Below are 20,139 nucleotides of genomic sequence, written 5' to 3' on the forward strand. Positions count from 1 at the left end.
CATCGACCCATCGCACTATGTACAATTAATATGCTGTCGACGTACCTTTTCTCTGTACACAATCAATAATATAGCAGCATTAAAATCGTTTGCCTACAAAGCATAAGCAATCATGCTTTGAGTCCAACTGTAAATTTGAGGGGGAAAAACCTGTTGGGGCTGCATGTACAGACATAAAGAAACGTTCTTGATACCCACAAATATAGAGAGGGGATAGGTGCAACTACGAGGGAAGTAGATCAATTTTATAGGGAAACATTTATCCTACTATTTGTGTTGCCCAATTCAATTTCACGTGCGATCTTCGCGGCTTGTTTTGCTAGTAACCCATAATAGTATTTAGACGATGCACTAACCACCTTTATGATGAAATTTGCATCCTGTAAAAATTGCACACATCAGGCACTTCCCTTGGTGCTGCAACAAGAGCCAATTGTAACCGATGAGCTATGCAGTACAGATGCTTGAGCTTTTTTTTTTACGAAACAATCATCATTGGGTTTCATTGTCAAAGACGCAGCCGAAAGAATCCGACTACGGGAAGGGTGATCCAGTTTATGAGGAAAACCGGACCTCATACAAAAAGCTCGGTTAATTAAGGAAAACCGGGCGAAAACCAAAGAGCACGACTTATTAAGGAAAGTCGTATGAAAACCCTAACACCGAGCAACAACCTAACAAAGCTACCTACGGACAAACTGCAACCACCAAGTCAAACTTCCGCCCACTCCAAGGACGACGAATAGGCAGCAGACTCTATTGCCAGAGAAGGTAGGCAGAGTTGGACTTCTCCGACGACCGGAGCAAGGAAGAGGCCACCCCTGATCCCGCCCGCGCTGCTCGATGTCGACAACCTTGACCAAGGCCAAACCGGACTTGCCTCTACAAGCATCATCCGCCGCCAGACGAGATCTCCAAGGCAATGCCTCCAAAGAGGGCACGATGTCCGAAAACAACGCCATTGCCCGACCCAGATGAACTTAATCTTAAGCTTTTGCTCGGAGGCATCTCGACTGCAAAGGGTGGGTGCAATGTGATATGGACATGCTAACCATGGATACAACCTTTGGTACCCTCAATTCTATAATATTTGACAAGATTTATAATCAGGTGAATTCAAGTAGTAATTGTTTTCATTGTCATACTTATGAAGAGGCGGAGCTACTACTATCTTGTCTCGTTTTATTACGTAGGCATCTTGTCGAGCTTTTCAAGTCCAAGGTCAAGATGAGATACGGTGGAGGCGAACGGGAGGGCCAACAAGAATCAAGCATTCATACAGCTGAGAGGGAAGGATTTCAAGTGTACTTTCCAACAAATCAAACGGCACATGATTCGGAGCTTGCTAGAGAAAGATATCACGAATTAAAGTTGAATCCGATTCGGGTCCGAGCTGCCAGGAGATCCGAATTTGTTTTAATCACCCAGGCCGCATCCAGAGTCCAAATCAAGCAAACAAGTACTTGTTGGAAAGGTAATTACAAGACCTTTCCAACGGATCTGGCCCCATCAAGAGATTCGACTCGTGCTGACCGTGACGGACAAAACAAGCTGACGGATCTGTTTTTCTATTTCCTAAAGAGTTGTAGTTTGTTAGGAAAGTTAGAAATAGAGTTGGATTTCGGACTCCTTATTCAAGGTGGACGAAAATATCTCTCCCTCCTCCTTTATATACCCCATGAGCCCCCCTAAGGAGCCTTGGGTTTTGTTTAGTTAAAAGTTAGCCATCGCTACTACTTCGTGTAATCGCGTGTGTCGGTTAGACCACCTGTTTTACCGCTTTCGGAACCCCAACTTATCGTCTCGTTGAGACATTGGTTTGATATAGTATATTCGCAATTTTAGATTGCATCCGCTATTTATCTTGTTCTTGCTTGTTCTTCGATTGCTTGCAGGAACAAAGACCTTCGTGGTCAGGTTGATCGTGCCCCCGCGTGATCAATAACCCTCTGGAGTTGGTGTATCGATTGCTAAGGCGCTGCCTCCTAGGCTGTAGTCGGATCGTCAACGTCACCTCCTACCCAAATCGAAAGTTACCAATCTCATCGAAAGATCGGGCCACCCGCACCCGTATCACGTGGTATCAGAGCTTAAGGTTGCTCGGTGAGATTTTTCCAGTTTATCCGTAGTTTAGATCTGTTTTTACCTATCGTCCAGAAAAAGCCAAACAAAAATTAGAATTAGTTACCTTGTCCTAGAACCAATCTGAGCCTTGCAATTTTCACTTTAGTATTCGCATTGTTGAATCTTTGCTGCATTAATCGTGTCGAGTTGCTGGATTAGATTGGATCGTTTTTCAGATTTTTTCTACTAGATCGAACTTGCTTTTGGTTTTCTTGTTCTTCGTGTGACGCAGGTTTCCTTCATCAATCTTCCGCCGCAAAACTCCCTGCCGCCATAATCTCCCGCCGCCACCATATCTTCCACCGAGTCCCTCTTCGAGTCCTACACCGAGTCCCTCTTTGAGTCCTACACCGAGTCCCTCGTCAAGTCCTACACTGTGTCCCTCTTCGAGTTCTACATCGAGTCGGCAAGTTATAGTTTTTAGCTGCGAGTTCGAGTCCGAGTCCAATAAGGAGTGCTTTTGGAAAGTGTTTCATCATAGATCGAATTTTGTTTAGAGATCAAGTTGTTTGGAAAGTTGAAAAAAAAAGAAATGAAAGAAAAAAAAAAGGAAAGAAAGAAAAAAAAAGAAAAAAAAAAGAGAAAGAGTTCGAGTCAGTTTCGGACCCGAGTCCGAGTAGAATTTTAGTTTCGGGTGAGTTTGACCCGTGTTCAGTAAAACGGGCGTATCTTTTGCGTACCAACTCGGATTTGGACGTTCTTGGACTTTTTGGAAAGCTCACGACGAGGTGCATCAGGAAATATTGTGGGCGATGCCCTGCACTTTGACCCTCAAATTCGGTTTGTAAGGTGGACTTTCGGAGCTTCCAAGTTTCTGCATCCGTTTTCCGGCGTCGCTGCAGCCCGGTGTTTCTCAGTTTTCTCCACCGTCTGACATCCGTTTTGAGTGATCTTGCCCTTGCCAGAAAGCTTGTGTCGATACGCTTCTAACCCATATTTTTCCATATTTTTCTGAATTTTTCTTACTGCAGCCTTTGCTGTTCTTCGACAGACCGACGTACAGTTTTCCAGTCCTTCTTTTGCGTGAGTTTCTGGGGTTAAAAAAGAAAAAAGGAAAAAAAGAAGAAGAAAAGAATAAGAAGCCAAACAGAAGGCCACAAAAAGAAAAAAAAAGAAAAAAAATCCCAAGGATTTACTTGTTGTGCCATCTTTCTATCCTACCTTTTTCAGTATCTAGGCTTAGATTATTTCTGTAATTCGTTCTTATCGATTCCAGCAGCTAGGACTAGCATTATTGAGCATATTTTCAACTTTGCATTGCTGATTTGATTATTTGCTATTCCTTGCTACTCACAAAAGCCTCCAAGCTCCACAGATTCTACAGCTAGGTTGGTTTGTTACCGAGGCATCGATACATTTAATATTCGGAGGGCTTGGTCACGCCGCTGGCCATCACCTTCCTGTTTTGCATGGTAAGAACTTGTAAGAACTTGATTTTTAGCTTGAGAGTTGAGCGACTTGTAGCCACATCCTAGTAGTTGATAGGAACATATTACTGTGATTTGTTTCTTGTTTTCTACTAACCATGACAGGACTTACACGAAGCATGGCAACTAGACCGATGCTATCCCGTGACCGCGATGAGTGCTTTTCATCACGACCATCCTCCACGTCTCTTGTTAATAATGCCACGGCAACGGTACAAAACAATCCTTCTAATACAATTAAATTGTGTGTACCTTTCTTTGAGGGGGAAAATGATGCTGAAACGTATATAGATTGGGAGCTAGCTTTAACTGAACAATTCACATGCTTCCATGTACTAGATAGTCGTAAGGTCCAAATTGCTAGTAGGAAATTTCGTTTTGATGCATTATCATGGTGGTGTGAGATAGTTAGAGAAAACAAAATACCTCACACTTGGATTGATATGAAGAAAATCATGAGAGAAAAATATGTTTCTCCAAGTTATGCTTATGAGTTGCGTTCCAAATTACGACGTTTGACACAAGATGATAAAACTGTTGATGATTACTACCATGAGTTCCAAATTTAACCTCGCGATCTGGTTTAGATGAAACCGAACAAAGAAAAATGGATAGGTTTTATTGTGGGCTTAACTTTGATATTTCTTACATAATTGAATACGGAAAATACGACTCTCTATTGTGTTTGCTTAATCTTGCTCGTGAAGCGGAGAGAAGGTGTACAAGAAACGTGTTGAGCCTACAAGGTAATGATAAAGATGATTGTGTTGCTGAACAAAATATGACATGTGATGAAATAAATGAGATACCCGTTGAATTTTCTGCACCATGTGAAATTGTTGATTTACATGCTGATTTGAGTGCACCTACTGCTGAAATTAATTCTTCTAATGATTTGAGTGCACATATTAATTTTAATATTGATGAGATGAGACTGCACGGCGACGCCTTCAAAAAGGAAAAGACGTCCACAGACGCCGCCATCACCGACACCGACGAAGTCGATGCATGCACGGTTTTCACCCGCAACCACAAACAACACACCACGGACAAAAGAGGACAACCACGCAATAAGACAAGGGTTAGAGCCTCACCAGCACCGCTCCACTCCAGGACGCTGACGGTGGCCACCGAACACCACGGAGCCTAACCACCTCACGCACCTGATCTAGCCGCCAAAGGCCAGACCGAGCCGTCGCCGCACGGATCCCGGCGCATCGGCCCAGATCCGGCCAACAAGCAGCAGCCCACCGCCGCCACACCCCGGGCCACTGCCCCTCACCTCCACCACCGCTCCACGACGTCGCAACCACGACCCCAACCGCAGATCTGCACCACCAGCACCCTCAGAGGCCGTGGCCCGCCCAAGCCAGCCCAAATCGGGCCCGCCCTGCTGCCAACGCCACCGCGCCTGCACCACCGCGCGCAGGCCGCGCCTCCACCACCTCGCCGGAGCACCACAGCCCCGCGCCAGCCCGCCTGCACCGCACGCCGCCGCCAACTCACGCCACGGGAGAGGAAAACAAAGCCCTGCCGCCACCATCCGGAGGCAGTGCGGAGGAGAGGAGGGAGGCGGCCTAGGTCGAGGGAGGCTAGGGTTCCCCGTGTCGCCAGAGGAGAGCGACGCGGGGGTCGGGGACTTCTTTTTTTTTTTACCCATTATTTGTTACACTTTTTTGCAATAGTTGTAAAGGGATTACGAGACAAGTATGCAAATTTCGTAATCAACCAATATTTTAACAACCAACCAAAATTTCAGTAAGCATTTGAAAGTATCTACCAATGATCGGTGGACTTGAGGGCGCGACACTGCCTGCGACCAGGAACTGCCAGGGAAGTGGGGCCGTGCCTGCAAGAATCTGGATGGCGATTAGCTCCCCTCCGAGGTTATCGAAATATCAGCACACATTGATAGAGCCCTCCTAGCTGTCGTTGTGTCTCATACAGCGTGGAATTGGACCCAACTTTTTGCGGAAAAAACTAAAAAAGAAAAGAAAAATGAATTGGACCCAACTTGCTTTGGTCGGTACTACCTCCGTCCAACAATACGAGACATATTAAAATTCAGTTGCCCAAACCTTTGACCACAAATTACTTCATGAATGTGTAACTAATGTGATTAAAATCATAACGGTAAGCAAATATTCTTGTGTAGGAACATAATGGATATAAATTTATGTCATATAATTATATATTAGAGTAATTTATGGTCAAAGTATTGACCAAACGAGAGCTAATACGTCCCGTATTGTTGGACGGAGGGAGCAGCGTGATAGGCGCTCAATGATTTTTGTGCTGGACCAAAGCATACATAGGCGCCCTGAAGCCGGGACCCTGATCAGATGCAAGCAAGCCCAGCGGCCGCTTGAAGCCTTGAACTGCGCCCGCTCTGACATGCTGGCATGCTGGCGCAACTTGCATTGCATGGATTGATATTTGATAACTCTGCATGACGTCACATTCATTTTGTGCTGCAGCCAAGGTGACGTTTTTTATATTTAAAAAGGGTATTTCTCCACATGCTCTCTGCATCGAAGCAATGCATGCAGTCATCTAATTGCAAATTATATCATGTTAGTTCACAAATCAAGAGTCGCACAAAATGTATACTAAAATAAGTAAACAATTATTTTTTCTAAATGTGCCTATACATTTTCGAGTCTAGCAGCAAGACGCCAGCCAGACAGGTTTGAGATATCCCGTGTGACCATCTCCATCCGTGACACGCTCTTGTCCAAAACTGAGGTGACACAGTGTACTTAACTTGGGTCGCATTACACGGTGTGGGTGGGTTTCACTGGATGAATCAATCCTAGGATCTAGTCTACAAAGAAGTACAAGATCAAAGATGAACTTACGTGCGTATATATCTACGGCACCTATATCTACCTATGTAACAAAACTTCTGGTGAAATCTAGGATCCAATTCAAGATGAGAGCCTCTAAGAGGCATGTGGCGCCGTCGAAGGCGGTGTAACCATGCCATCACATCACACCACGAAATTCCAGCCAAGAGCCTCCAAGATGCATGTGGCAGCGACGATGGCTGCACCTTCACAAGATAACTATGTGCCCCCGTACGTGGTCACAGCGCCAGCGTCGTAATGTCGAAATGGTTGGTGTCACAGGTTGCATATGGACCATAACCGTCGTCGAAGGCTGTCTATTAATTATATACAGTGCATCGAAAGGGGCCTAATACCTGATACCGAAGTGTAATTGAAAATTGAGAGAGTTTATTTAGAAAAAATTGCACCGGAACCGTCCTAGATACGGATTACTCCCTCAGTTTCATAATTCTTATTTCAAATTTGCTAAACAAATGAATGTATCTATCTATTCCTAAAAAATGTTACATACATGTAGGATTCCGACAAGAATTATGAAACGGAGGAAGTACGTCGTTAGGTCTGGTACAGTGTGACTACATTCGATCCCACTTGCCCTGGACCTTGGTCGATAGCATGGCTGGCGAGTTGATTGTTGTGGTGGGCTGCTCCTGGCCCATATAGCCCACAACGCGGCAGATCGGGACCGATGAGACAACCCACATGTGCGAAAGCCTACTTGCGACAAGCTCCGAAACTGAACGTGCGACAAGCTCCGAAACTGAACGCAAGCCGGGCTCTGACGTCATGTTGCACGGCCGTCGTGACGTGGTGATGTCCTCCTTTGATGTCTTTCGCATAAACAGCGCCTACGCTCAGATTCAAATCTCTATTCTTTTTCTATTCAAGGTAAATCGACGGCAAAATGCATTGTAATTTTGCCGAAAGTGTAATTTCGTAAACTCACAAGACACATCTTTAATTACCGAACTTGCAAAATAAGGTGGCCGAGATATATAGTACTCCGTGTAATCTTGTCACTAACTCTGGAAATACTTTTTTAATCACTAATAAACTTCAAATACGGTTTAGATTGCAGACATGCGGGGTTCAGCGATATGTCAAATTGCTGATTGGCAAGACCCATTTTTCTTTTAGATTTATTAGGGACAGACCGCGGCTCTTGGAAATAACACGGCGAGCAGCAGGATTGTTTTTTCTTTTTAGCTGAAGACGGTTCGATTTCCGTTGCTCGATTAGAAGAGAAAATTGGCTCTGCTTATGTGGAAAACCGGGCACAAAAAACATACAATGCATGGCTTATTCAAGAAAAGTCGTGCGAAAAATCTTAACTACGAGCATACACAAGACAAAACCGAATAAACAAGCTGCTACCGCTAAGACGAAACCCCTCCCACTCCAACGACGCCGAACATGGAGTAGATCTTTGCGAAGAAGGTAGACAAAACTGCGCTACTTTGACGAGCAAGTAAGAGGCAGCCCCAACAGGAGCAGCTCGCGCATCGGCAAGTCCGCGCAGCACGAAGTCGCTATCCCTGGCCAAGACCCCAGCCAATCCAACAGCAACAAGCAAACTCCGCTGCCAGACGAGAGCTCCGAAGACAACGCCTCCAAGGAGGACACGACTTCCAAAAACGCCGCCGTTGCCCGATCCAGGAATCTGAGCTTTCGCTTGGAGACACCTCGTCCGGAAATAGTGGGATGTAGTAGGTTTGCACGACGCCGCTTTCAAGAAGGGAGCGACATCCGAGGACGCCGTCGTCGCCGACACCAGAGACGGTACAGGGTTTTCAGTCGCATCCCCACGCACCCAACGCGGACACGAGCAGCAGCTTCGCGGCGTACCGGACGGCCGAAAGGACTGACCAGAGGCCACCGAACACCGTGCGCTCCGACATAGGCCCGTCGGCGCCACAGAGCCCAAACCATCACTGGCCAGGGCGCCACAACGGCACCACGCACCGGACTGACGCACCACCGAAGACCGCAGCGCACCACTGCAGCCCGAAGCCAACCGTCCCCGCGCGCTCACACCGGGAACCCACCTCGCAGGACCGCCGCTAGAGTGCAGCCCGCACCAGATCCAGCACCGCTCACCTCGGGGATCCAGTGCCACCACCGCCGGATCTGGCCCCGCCGACGAGCCCACGTCCAGCCAGGTTCGGGACGCCGTGATCCAAATCCACGCGCCATGGAGCAGCCACCCGCACGCCGCTGCGCAGAGCCCCTGCCGCGCCGCCGTCAGACGCCTCCCGCATGCCGCTGTAGAGCTCGCGCCGAGCCGTCGTACGCCGCCTCCCGATGCCGTCACGAGTTCCCTATCTCACAACGCGCACGCCGCAACAACCGAACAAGAACGGAGCCCCGCCGTCGTCGGCTCCGTGCGGGCTTTTCCCGGCAGAGACCAGCGGCGATGGTGAGGGGGCGGAGCTGAGGTGTGGGGGCGGTGGTGGACGATGGGTTCGCCGCCCATGTGTCGCCTGGGGAGAGGGCGACGCGGGGGCGTGGGGTTGTGTTTTCCACGGACGGGATTTTCGGGTCGTGTTTTAGTATTTCATTGTTAGACTTTGCGTTTGTGGTATGAACATGTATCCAATCTATGAATCTATCGATGTACTCTCGGATATCAGACATAGGAGCAGGCATAAATGATTGCAGACGGTCTTATGTAGTTTGCAATGGTGGATCGTTTATGAAATGAATTATGCTATGCATTTCTTTGTGATGGTTGACTGTAATTTTTTTATATATATGCATACTGTGTACTCCTTTTTGGCCAGAAAGAGAGAACCGTTATACTGCGCTTAAATAAGGGGGCCGTGGGGAGGTGGTGGCGCGAGCAGGAGGGAGGAGGAAGGCGGCGGCCACGCGAGCGGGAGGGAGGGGGAAGGCGGCGGCGGCACGAGGCGCAGGGAGAAGGGGAGGCAGTTGTGAGATGAGGACGTGTAGGTGGGGAGAGAAAAGAGAGTTGTCCACGCAGGATAATCTGCGTGAACACCCAGTCACCCACTAAAGAAGTTTCTCGCCATAAGAGCAAGTCCAATGGGATTCTCCAAATTTTGCCCCCAAATGTTTTTTTTTGCTATTTGGGGGAGCAAGTGAACTGTCCACCCCATGTCCGTCCTCATCAACACCCCCCAAATTAGCTTTTCCAGCCCTTTATCTTTTTTCCTCTAATTTTCATTTTTTTCTTATTTTCCCATTTGTTGTTGTGTGACCTGGACGGGCAAAAGAGAGCACCGGACAATGTCCGAACACCTTAAACCTCTTCCAAATTTGGGGCCTATTTGAGGGAGCTAGTCAGACAAAGAGGACAAAAGGTCCATTTGGGAGACGTGGTTGGGGGCTGATTTTGGCCCCCTTCTTTTCGGCTTCAGCTTCTCCAGAAGTCAGCTTCAGCTGAATTTCTGAGGGAAGCTATTGCCCAGAGAAGCTACCCTGAGCCTTTCTTTTTGGCTTCTAGAATGATGGCTTATTGTCTAGTTTGAGTAGGCAATGTCTATAATACCCTTGTAGTTCAAATGTTTCATGTTCAATTCAGAATATCATTAATTTCACACCACATAACTAACTGATAAGATGATTTCGGACCAAAATAAAGTGGTATATTACGGTACCCGTACAACAATTATGCAAATTTTACTCTCTACAATCCAAATTGTTCTAGTCCATGCATTCATAATGGAAAAACACATCGATAGATATCTGATTACAGAAAGAAGCAGTTGTGATAAGAATCCAAATACTACCGCAAGATTACAGAAAGAAGCAGTTGCGATAATACTCCATAAAATTCAGCAAATGAACCACAAGGTTCACCAAACTTCAGCAAATCGGGGGAGAGGAGGTGGGGTGGGGGAGAGGAGGCGGGGCAACCGGAGGTGGGGAGGAATCGGGCGGCCGGTGTTGGGGAGGAGGCAGGGCGGCCAGCGGTGGGGAGGAATCGAGGCGGCCGGGGTGGGGGAGGAGGCGGGGCGGCCGGCGTTGAGGAGGAGGCGGGGTGCCGGCGTTGGGGAGGAGGCAGGGCGGACGGGGTTGGGGAGGAGGAGGGGCGGCCGGAGGTTGGGAGGAGGCGGGGTGGCCGACGTTGGGGAGGAGGAGGGGTGGCCGGAGGTTGGGAGGAGGCGGGGTGGGGGAGGAGTGGCGGCGGCAGGGGGTGCGGTGTGTTTCTGCTCGCGAGGAGTCGCTCGGGTCTGGGGAAAACAATTCGCGAGAGGAAACTTGGTGGTGGCATTTTGGCCGTAAATATGGTGTGTCGTGGGGGTAAGTTTGAAAGTAGTGTGCAGAGAAGCCCCAGAAAGTGGTCGAGACCAGTTTTTCATGGAAGCCCTTTTTATACGTGATTTGGTTGGGCTTCTCCTAACAGCTGTTGGGAAATTTTCTCTTCTTTTGAGTTTCAGCTGCCTGGAACCCATAAGCTGTCCTAGAAGCCCAGAAGAAGGGGGCCTTTGTAGGACAAAACGTCCGTATCCCCGAATGGAACATTTGAGATATGTTTAGGGGATGTAATTGGAGATGCTCTAACACAACTTGGGTTTGTAATTCTTCGACAATCCACAATAACATGTTTATTTGAGTCATCCACATGTAAGATTTGTTTTTTGGATCATTTTGAAAATGGTAAAAAAAACATCTTGAAAGTGAGCAAATGCTGGCAACCAACCAGTAGGACTTGCCGGCATATACCTTTTTTTTGTTGTAGAAAAGACCGCTCATATATTCATTGGATACAACATCCTGGATACATCCGAGAACACAACGTCTGTAAACCCGGACGCACTCGATCTGGCCAACAAGTGAGCAGTTGCCTCGTTTGCACTACGGCTAAGATGAGCAAATACAACAGAAGTAAAACGCTTAGATAACATATACCCGAGCAACCACCAACGCTTGAAGGGCGCGGCGCCTGGAAAGGTAATTCAATCCAGTCCCCGTCAGGCGTGAGGTCTCTCTCTCCCCTCCCTCCCTCCCTCCCTCTCCCTCTTCTGATGATCTTGGCCGATATTTCAGATTACTGCTTTTCGGAAGTTCTTCTATGCAAGTTGGTGTTAATTCCGGTCTGATTTCAGGACCAATCTGTTCTGCATATTGCACATGTGTTGTTTTACAGTTTGTCATTGAAACCATGTTACTCTAAAGGCTCATAGAGAGCTCAACTCAGCTGAACAGGTAGGAGGTAGCTGATGCTCAGGTACTTTCCTTCTCTCTTGTGTAATCAGAAAATGGAGCCGAAGGAACTATCAATCGAGCTTCTGAAGAAAATCACAAATGGGTTCTCTGAGAAAATTGGTGAAGGCTCATTTGGAGTAGTTTATAAGGTACTTATTTCAATAATTGTTTTCTTTTGTCAAAATTTGTGCCTGATTAATTGTGAAAAGTGACGACAAAACCAGTTCTGCCATTATTTTGGGGGATCAAACAGGGAAAGCTTAATGGGCAACAAGTTGCTGTCAAGAAACTTCGCGACTCGTCTGTCGTGAATGAAAGAGAATTTGAGAGAGAGGTTCAGATTCTGAGATTGGTCGAGCAACAAAACATAGTGAAGCTAATTGGCTACTGTTACCAGAAACAGGATAAGATAGAGCCAAGCGGAAGCTTCGGTGCTCGAGACGTGGTGGATAAATTCCTCTGTTTCGAATATGTATCCAATGGAAGCATTGACAACCATATCTACGGTATGTTTCTATTTTTAACACTTAAATGTGCGATTTAGTCATCAGTACGTGTTATGATGGTATCGTCACAATTTTCTTATCTCAGGTGAACCTTCCAAACTTGGTTGGAACAAACGCTTGAAGATAATTAGCATCCCTTTTGCAGCGTGGTGGCAGGGAGCTGTCCGTTCCTCCCCTCCTTCTGCTCGGAAAGGCACTATGTCGGTGGTCTTGCTCACGGCTTGGTCGATCTGGAAACATCGCAATGCCGCTGTCTTCGACAACTCTCTCCCCAACATCGCTTCCCTCCTCGACCTGATCAAGGCGGAGGCTCGACAGTGGTCTAGTGTGAGAGCAGTGGGCCTGGGGACGCTGTTGCCGCTGAATCTTAGTTAGGCGCGTCGTGTTGTTTGTGGGTGTGGCCCTCCGTGGTCTTGTACATAACTCTTTCTTATTTATCTATGCATCGAGACGCAAGACTTTTGCGTTTTCTCGAAAAAAAATTAAAAAAATAATTAAAGGCATTTGTAAGGGTGTGGAAGCTTTACATGGACAGGAAAGACCTATTATTCATTTGGATCTTAATCCTGCCAACATATTGTTGGACGATCATATGGAGCCCAAGATTGTAGATTTTGGTTTATCAAGGCTCTTTGGTGAAAACCAGACCCACACCCGCATAGCCAATTCAAAGAGTGCAATGTGTGAAATCATAGGTGATGTGTAACATTGGCAAGTGTTTTAGGTGAAACATTGATGTGGATATTTTGGATAATATGGATACTTATATGATCACTTGTATCTTGTTTGGACTCAGTGCTTTGCTAGTGGTGTGTTGATCCATTAGTTTCTTATGTGAAAACATTGTGTGAGTTGTGTGGAACTTATCCTGAGTCAAGTCGTGGACTTGTGCTCGTACTGGTTATTTGTGTATTCGTTTTCAGGTGTTGCCAGAGCTAGAGGAACGTGGTCGATGATGGGATCGAGGGACGAAACTTGGGAGAAGCTGAGGTCGAGGGATCAATGTCATGCGGGACGTTCGTGTGAAGGAACAATGAAAGTGAAGACTACGATGATCCGGGAGGACACCGGTTTGTCGTACGTTGTTTATACCGAAGATGTACAGTATTTGAGATATTCGACACGTGATGGTCGAGTTTTGAAGACATCACAAGAAGAGTTGATGGCATGGAGTGGCATCGACGTGAAGACATGTAGGTCCAGCCGTAGCTGGATGAGAGCTGTTTAAAAATTAAACAGTAGCATCATCAAGATGGCGTCCGATGGAAAAGTGGTCCACATGCAAGTTTTGCGCGTCGTGGAGACGAACAACTTTGCTTTTGGAGTCGTCTCAATCCGAGGTCGTATGTGGGTCCCACGGGCAGAATAACGACCGGGACAGAAGAGTTCGTGTTGGATTCGGACTCGGTTTAGGGTCGCGAATTTTCCCTTATAAATAGATGGCGTCCTAGTTAGGTTTTTAGTAAGGACGTGTGGGAACTCAGAGGTTTGGATCTAGATCAATTCTTGAAGAGTTCTTGGATGCATGGTCGCATCTTTTGTAATCGATCGACATCGTTGCAATAAAGAGATTCGTTGGCGGTGTCATCTTTATTCTTGTCGGATCTTCGTGGATTCTTCGTGCTAGATCTTTCTAACACTTTGCTGCAGGTTTATCATGAGTTCATAATACTTTGCTGCAGGTTTACCACAAGATCAAGGAAAGATCACGATGACTTCATCTTTCTTGTTATTCCTCGAAATCGATTATAGATTAATTCTCGTAACTTTCTGTCAGCCGTTACTTCTTTGATTATATCTTTTGATTGGTAAGTCCAATTGAGCTGATTCTTATTGCGTTGGTTAGATAATTTTAATATCTTTCTTTTGCATACTCATACGTATTTTTTTGTTCATCGAATCAAAAGTTACGGCTGTTTTACTCTCACGGGCAGAAAGGTAATTTAGGGTTTGAACTTTCGAAAAAAGTTTTAATTTGCTTCCGCGCAATCATTCAACCCTCCCCCCCCCCCCCCCCCCCCTCCCCTCTGATTGCATATCTCGATCTCACACAATGTAAGTTCCCTTGAAACTAGGAAAGAAACAAGTTGCTTTGTTTCTGATTTAATCAACATACTACATTTGTAAGTCCCCTAAATTCTTCACACTTATTCTTGTTAGAGAATACATGGCTCCAGAATACTTACAACGAGGTCAACTATCAATTGAGTCAGATATATACAGTTTAGGCCTTCTGATAATTGAGATCACAACGGGCGAGAAGAACTGCTCTGACCATGAATTGTATGACACGGACTTCACTGAAGATGTAAGATGAAAAGACTTCCGGGTCTTTATTTTGAGAAACCAGTCTGCATTTACAATATACTGAGACACTCTTTTCTTACACAGGTACGTGAGTGTTGGACAGCGATGCCTTATATAAAATCAAGGTACTCTGCCTTAAGCGCAGATGGCCACCGTCAGGTAAAGAGAAGCATTAAAATTGGGCTAAGTTGTCTCAAGAAAAAACGGAAGGACCGACCTACTTCTGGGGATATCGTTAAGAAGATCGATCAAATTGGTGCAGGCTCAAGCTCAGTGTTCGGCAAGGTATGAATGACACTAATATATCATATATAAACCTTTTGAATTTTGGTAGGATTTCTGTAGAAATGATGGAAAGAACATCTTACTCCATCTTGTAACTTTCAGATAATTTAGATGGCCGTTAATGTTGAAACAGGACGTGGTTCTCATTTCCTGAGGATCGTCCTCTGGGCCGACGTTCTTTTGCACCTCATGTAAGCAAATGTTTCCCGAAGATTCGATTAACTGGGCTGATATGCTGTTCGAAATTTCAGTCCACCTTTTTGGGCGAAAATGATATGCACAGCACAACCTTCTCCTCGAGGAGAGACTGGACGTTTCAGCATGAAACTTAACGTCCTATTAGAACTTCCTTTTGAAATAAGATCTGGATTCCCCTTCGTGTCAAGTTTGTATCTATCTCTGTTTTTCTTTTGACCAGCTGTCAGATCATAAAAAGGTGACTCATTTGAATTAGAGAAAAGTATTTTTTTTCGTACCTCAACTTGTTGGAAAGTTCATTTCTCGTCCCTCAAAAACAATTCGTACTTTTTTCATCCCTCAACTTTCAAAACTGGACACTTTTAGTCCTTAAGGCTATCCGAAGCGGTTTGTGTAGCCGCGTGTCCGGTTTGCACTTAATCCCGTGATCGGCGAGGCTGTTGAAATTGGCCGTCGTCGTGCTCTGGATCTCGTAGAGGCACTGGTTATGCTTCTCCTCCATCTACATCATCCATATCTTGATTGAAAAAAAATAAGTGAAAAAACTATGCGAAAACCAGAAACGTGGTTAGAAAAACCACTTTGGATGGACTAAGAGACTAAAAGTGTCCGGTTTTGAAAATTGAGGGACGAAAAAAGTACGAAATTTTTTTGAGGGATGACAAGAGAACTTTGTGACAAGTTGAGGGACGAAAAAAGTACTTTTCTCTTTAAATTATGTGTCGCAAGAACCGTTATCATTATTGTGGGAGCATAATTGGTCGAGCCAACGGTTGGTCAAAGGTCACGAAGGAACTCTATAAGGTCTCTCAAAATGGAAGTTTGTGGGCACAATATTTTAGTTATTTTGCTGACATGAGATGCTAATTAAGGAAAAAAGCGAGTATTGTACACGTGGACACAATAAAAATCATTTGTTACTCAAATCGCATGCAAGCATGACTTCAAAAATAATTCGCATTTATAGAGACAACAACTAATAGATAATTTTGGTGGAAATTATCTACCTAAGAAATACTGACACTTAACGTTATCCAACTTTTCACGAATTCAGTTCTGTAAATACTACAAAGAAAACGATTTAGAAAGTGTCTATTACATCATATAAACATGTGCAAATATGAGACATATTTATTGTGCAACTATATGTTTGCTTCACTTCACAAATCTTATATAAACTCACGTCAGTTAATTCAGGACGTGTCAGTTAATTCGGGGCGGATGGGGTATTATTAATGTTTGAAAACACATTAGTAATTACACAGCGAAAATGATATCATAAAGAAAGGCATAGTTGCACAAATGAATGAATGATATATGTGCAACCAAAGTAAGTTGCACATTTCTGAGATCAATTAATATTGCACATTTTTTTGGCTACCATGAACTTTTTAATATATACTAATTCGTGAAATATGGGAAATTAGAAGGTAATCCCGGAGGTAATTACCCCCTCTTCATCTGCCGTTGATTGATCTCCCCGTGCGCCCAACGATCTGCCAGTTCCTCTACCGATCTAATAATATAAGCGTCCCGCTAACGGGCAGAGAAAGCTGCTACTCAAACCCGACCCAGCAACAGAGGATAAATCAATCCTGAATTTAATTAGCAACTAATGCCGATGATCATTATCTAGTTCTTGTTTCCTTCGTCCTCATCCGGTGCGCGCAGATTTAAAATTTGGTGTGAGAGTTATCGTATACTAACAAACTAACAGAATCTATTACCGATCTCTCTTTCCCCCTCTCTCTCATCCAGCCAGCACCACAGCAGCAGCCAGCACCACGGCTTCCCTCGCCGTCCAATACAACGACCTTACCGAGCCGGCCGGCCGGCGCCGCCGAACAGCCCCGCAACCGCAAGGAGATATTGTCGAATCCTGGCAATCATATATGTACTACTAGCGCACCTCCAACTCTGCTCCGTAAATGCACTGGTGTCTACTGTCTACTTCTGACTCATGTTGTAGATGCACCGTAGATTACAGTACTAATGCTCAACAATTGATTTTAGTTGGATTATCAAATTAGATCATGTGTGTACTAATGCTAATCATGCTAATACCCTCTAATTGCAATTGTGTAAGCAGTACGCAGCATATGGCAAAGTCACGGGATGGTGGCAGAACCTCCAACTCTGCTCTGAAGAGAGCCCTTTCTGCAGATCGAACAAGGAGGACGCATGAACCCTCTGAAAAAAGAGGCTTCAGTCGCACTATCTCAAGGAAAAGGAGTGCTTCAAAGATGAAAGCATGGAAAGACAAAATATACTCCAGGTGTGCTCCCTCTGCCTCTATTGTTGTAGATGTCATTGAAGTCACCTTGACCCGCAGCAAATAAAACTAGTAGAAGAGAAGCGTTTTCATGGATTCACTAGTTTGAAACTACACAAATTAAACAACCATTTGCATCTTGGCTCCTCAGTAAATTTGACACAGTATCATCACAATTCTTCTCCGGGACAAATAGAGTGCTTAAGTTGTCAAGTGAGGATATATACTCTGTGATAGGAATATCTTGTAGTGGCAAGCCCATCATACCTCCTACCGCGCAAGAAGTTAGCGTCATGAAAGAATACCTCTGCGGTGTTTTTGGAAAGGAATCTTGGGATCAAACACTATCAATAGTCTTTAGAAAACAGTTTCTACAAAACCCAATGGACCCATGACGGCAGAACAGATTCTCGCATTGAAGACTGCCTTTGCTATTTTTGTTGTTACAAAAGTCCCAGCCCCCAGTCGCTAAATAACTACATATCAAGTCGATATATCAAGCCAATCGTTGATATGGAAAATATTCATAAGTATAATTGGAGCCAATTCGTGGACGATGACCATAGAAGCGCTGCACCAACTCTTTAGAACAAACTCTCCTATAGAAAGGATATTGGCTACATCACTAGATTCATCTTAATACCCCAGGTATGCTCCATGCAAACATATACATGTAGAATGTAGATTGCTTCAGGATTTTATTTTTTCCAGACATATGTGGGCAAAGGGACTCGATTTTTTAAAACCACATCCCGCTTGATAAATTTTCCCACCAGAGAATTACTGTATGCACTGATCCGTGGTACAATGTGATCTGAAGGATAATCCTGAGCAAAATCTAACTTGTCCAGATAGTGAATCTGAAGAAAAAAAAAATGTCAGGAAAAACTATATCAGGAAACAATCTACATTCTACATGCATAGGTTTGCATGGAGCATACCTGGGGTATTAAGATGCATCTAGTGATCTAGCAAACACCCTTTCTATGGGAGAGTTTGTTCTGAAGAGTTGCTGCAGCGCGTCTAAGGTCGTCGACCACGATTTGGCCCCAGTTATAGTTATCAATATTTTCTATATCAACGATTGCCTTGATATATCGAGTCGATATGTAGTTATTTAACGACTGTGGGGCTAGGAATTTTGTAACAACAAAAATAGCAAAGGCAGTCTTAAATGCAAGAATATGTTCCGCCATCATCGGTCCATTGGGTTTTGTAGAAACTATTTTCTGAAGACCATTGATACTGATTTGATTCTAGGATTCCTTTCCGAAAACACCGCCCGCCTCCTCCCGCACGTGTCCCCTGCCCGCGCAGCTCCCTGCAACACGTCGGGTCAAAACACCGGCTCGTGCTCGACCCACCGGTATGACAGACTTCATTGGGAGAAAAATGGAAAGGTGAAACATGCATTTTTAATAATTGTCATCAAAATATGATTGATTTTTCAGCTAACCAATAATTCAGTAATCCTTATTTTAGTTTGGTGTTCGGTTTAAATGGGTATGACTAAATTTATGAATTGGCAAGACACAATGTCAGATCATGCATATTTTTGTTCAACCCGGGATTTCTCCCCTTTCCATTTATACGATGCGAAGCACAATGGAAATACAAAGTATGTCAGCACCAAGAAAACAAGATAGAGGGAAACATGGAAAGAAATCGGGACACTACACGGGCATAAGGAAAAGTATGTCATTCTCTCAGTATACAATTCGAAATTGCTTCTGAAATATGAACCCGTATCACATCATCTAGTTGACCCTTGATCCATAAAAAAAATACCTCCATAAGTTTTTTTGGGTAATATATAAACCTTCTTTGATCTATAAGCCCTCCATAAGTTGTCTGACGAATTGTACATATTTTTTTTTGTATATAATCAAGGTTGTCTAATTTAAACTTCAGATTCGGGCTTTGGTCTCCTTCCATGTGGCAAGTTCGTTCCTATCCAAATTGTCTAACCCCCTTGTTGGAGTAGTATGCAGTACTAAGCCTTGAACACAATTATTGCGTTTGTTACAGTTAGTGCATTTGTTTGTTTTTCTTTTGAACCAACACAATTATTGCATTTGGTAAGACTGCTTTCAGTTGCCAAGTCGCTGATTGACATCCCAATTTTTCGAAGGTTTGTTCAGAAATGGACTTGACTCTAGGGATGCGGGAGTCGCCAAAGATTGGGGGCATCGTCCTAAATGACAAGTCGGGCGTTGCCCGTTAGTCTCTCCACCCTTATGGGCAATTTACGGTGGAGTCTATGTATGCGATTTCGGTTAACACCAATTGACAATTCCAAAAAAATGTCAGAGGAAACTTGAAATTCTCCTAAAATATCTTTGTGTGGTACATTTGTCGGGGGAAATTCTTGCTAAGGATAACTTTGCTACTTGGAAATGGAAGGGCAGCAAGACGTGCTAATTCTGTAGTGAGTATGAGAGTACTCAACACTTTTTATAGACTGTCCGATGGAGGCCCTCGTATTCTGTCACTTTGTTGGTTGCCAGAAAGTGGAGTTGGACCGCGTACTGCAACTTCTCCCTGATTGGACTGTTGGAGACATGATGTCGACGCCAACCCCCAAGCTTTCTAGTGTGAGGGAGCCATCGGATGACATTGACCATTTCTTGTCTGCAATGTGGCCGGTATCGGGGTCTCGAACGGGATGGGTCCACTTCGCATGAAGTCGGCAAGGGGATGACACTTGATCGCCGGGCAGGTGATGTAAACTGTATATCAAAGGGACCAAACTCGGCAGTCTAGTTTGCCACGCCCCACCAGTTTTTCTTTCCTCCCGTTCTGTAAAAAATAAAGATGTCTAGGGCTCTTTTTTAGATAGAGAAAATAATTCAGTAAATCTAACTATTGTATGGAGTAGTATTTTTGCAACACTCCAAAAATACTGAGATGCCAAACACAGCCTTATATGTACGTGTCATTTTGTGTATACTTATATAAAGTGCTGATGAGGCAAAATACTCACATACTGGTCACAGTCGTAG

General features: G+C 44.9%; 2 protein-coding genes and 1 long non-coding RNA gene across 8 annotated transcripts; all 3 read left to right on the forward strand.

The window, feature by feature from the left end:
* The first annotated feature begins 11,150 nt into the window (after positions 1 to 11,150).
* Positions 11,151 to 12,578, forward strand: LOC100829623 (proline-rich receptor-like protein kinase PERK8). 6 transcript variants are annotated; one of them, XM_024463632.1, is made up of 5 exons: positions 11,151 to 11,314; positions 11,411 to 11,457; positions 11,620 to 11,718; positions 11,823 to 12,075; positions 12,161 to 12,578. In XM_024463632.1, exons 3-5 carry the CDS (start codon positions 11,623 to 11,625, stop codon positions 12,448 to 12,450), a joined length of 639 nt encoding a protein of 212 aa, XP_024319400.1. In that variant the 5' UTR covers positions 11,151 to 11,314; positions 11,411 to 11,457; positions 11,620 to 11,622; the 3' UTR covers positions 12,451 to 12,578. The 6 variants fall into 6 exon arrangements, with proteins under 6 accessions (XP_024319400.1, XP_024319397.1, XP_010237595.1 ...); XM_024463629.1 differs by having other exon boundaries at positions 11,151 to 11,457; XM_010239293.3 differs by lacking the exon at positions 11,411 to 11,457 and having other exon boundaries at positions 11,151 to 11,345.
* Positions 12,464 to 14,862, forward strand: LOC106866686 (cysteine-rich receptor-like protein kinase 18; the record flags this gene model as incomplete). The annotated part of the gene is made up of 4 exons (XM_024454560.1): positions 12,464 to 12,756; positions 14,236 to 14,383; positions 14,419 to 14,667; positions 14,779 to 14,862. Coding segments are annotated over 4 exons (774 nt in total), but the record flags the coding sequence as incomplete, so codon positions are not given.
* A 1,634-nt stretch (positions 14,863 to 16,496) lies between these two features.
* LOC112272533 lies at positions 16,497 to 20,121 on the forward strand. Its single transcript, XR_002966546.1, has 2 exons — positions 16,497 to 17,140; positions 19,269 to 20,121. It is a non-coding gene; the product is annotated as an uncharacterized LOC112272533 (long non-coding RNA).
* Positions 20,122 to 20,139: the final 18 nt, after the last annotated feature.

The sequence above is a fragment of the Brachypodium distachyon genome, chromosome 4 (assembly GCF_000005505.3).
Source record: "Brachypodium distachyon strain Bd21 chromosome 4, Brachypodium_distachyon_v3.0, whole genome shotgun sequence".
Taxonomy (NCBI): Eukaryota; Viridiplantae; Streptophyta; class Magnoliopsida; order Poales; family Poaceae; genus Brachypodium; species Brachypodium distachyon.

Excerpts from the sequence above, each read along its gene's own strand:
- LOC100829623 (XM_024463629.1), top strand. The coding sequence starts at position 11,389 with ATGATCTTGGCCGATATTTCAGATTACTGCTTTTCGGAAGTTCTTCTA. Across the intron at positions 11,458-11,619 it reads GCAAGTTGGTGTTAATTCCG|AAAATGGAGCCGAAGGAACT; the intron begins GTCTGATTTCAG and ends TTGTGTAATCAG. Across the intron at positions 11,719-11,822 it reads CATTTGGAGTAGTTTATAAG|GGAAAGCTTAATGGGCAACA; the intron begins GTACTTATTTCA and ends GGGATCAAACAG.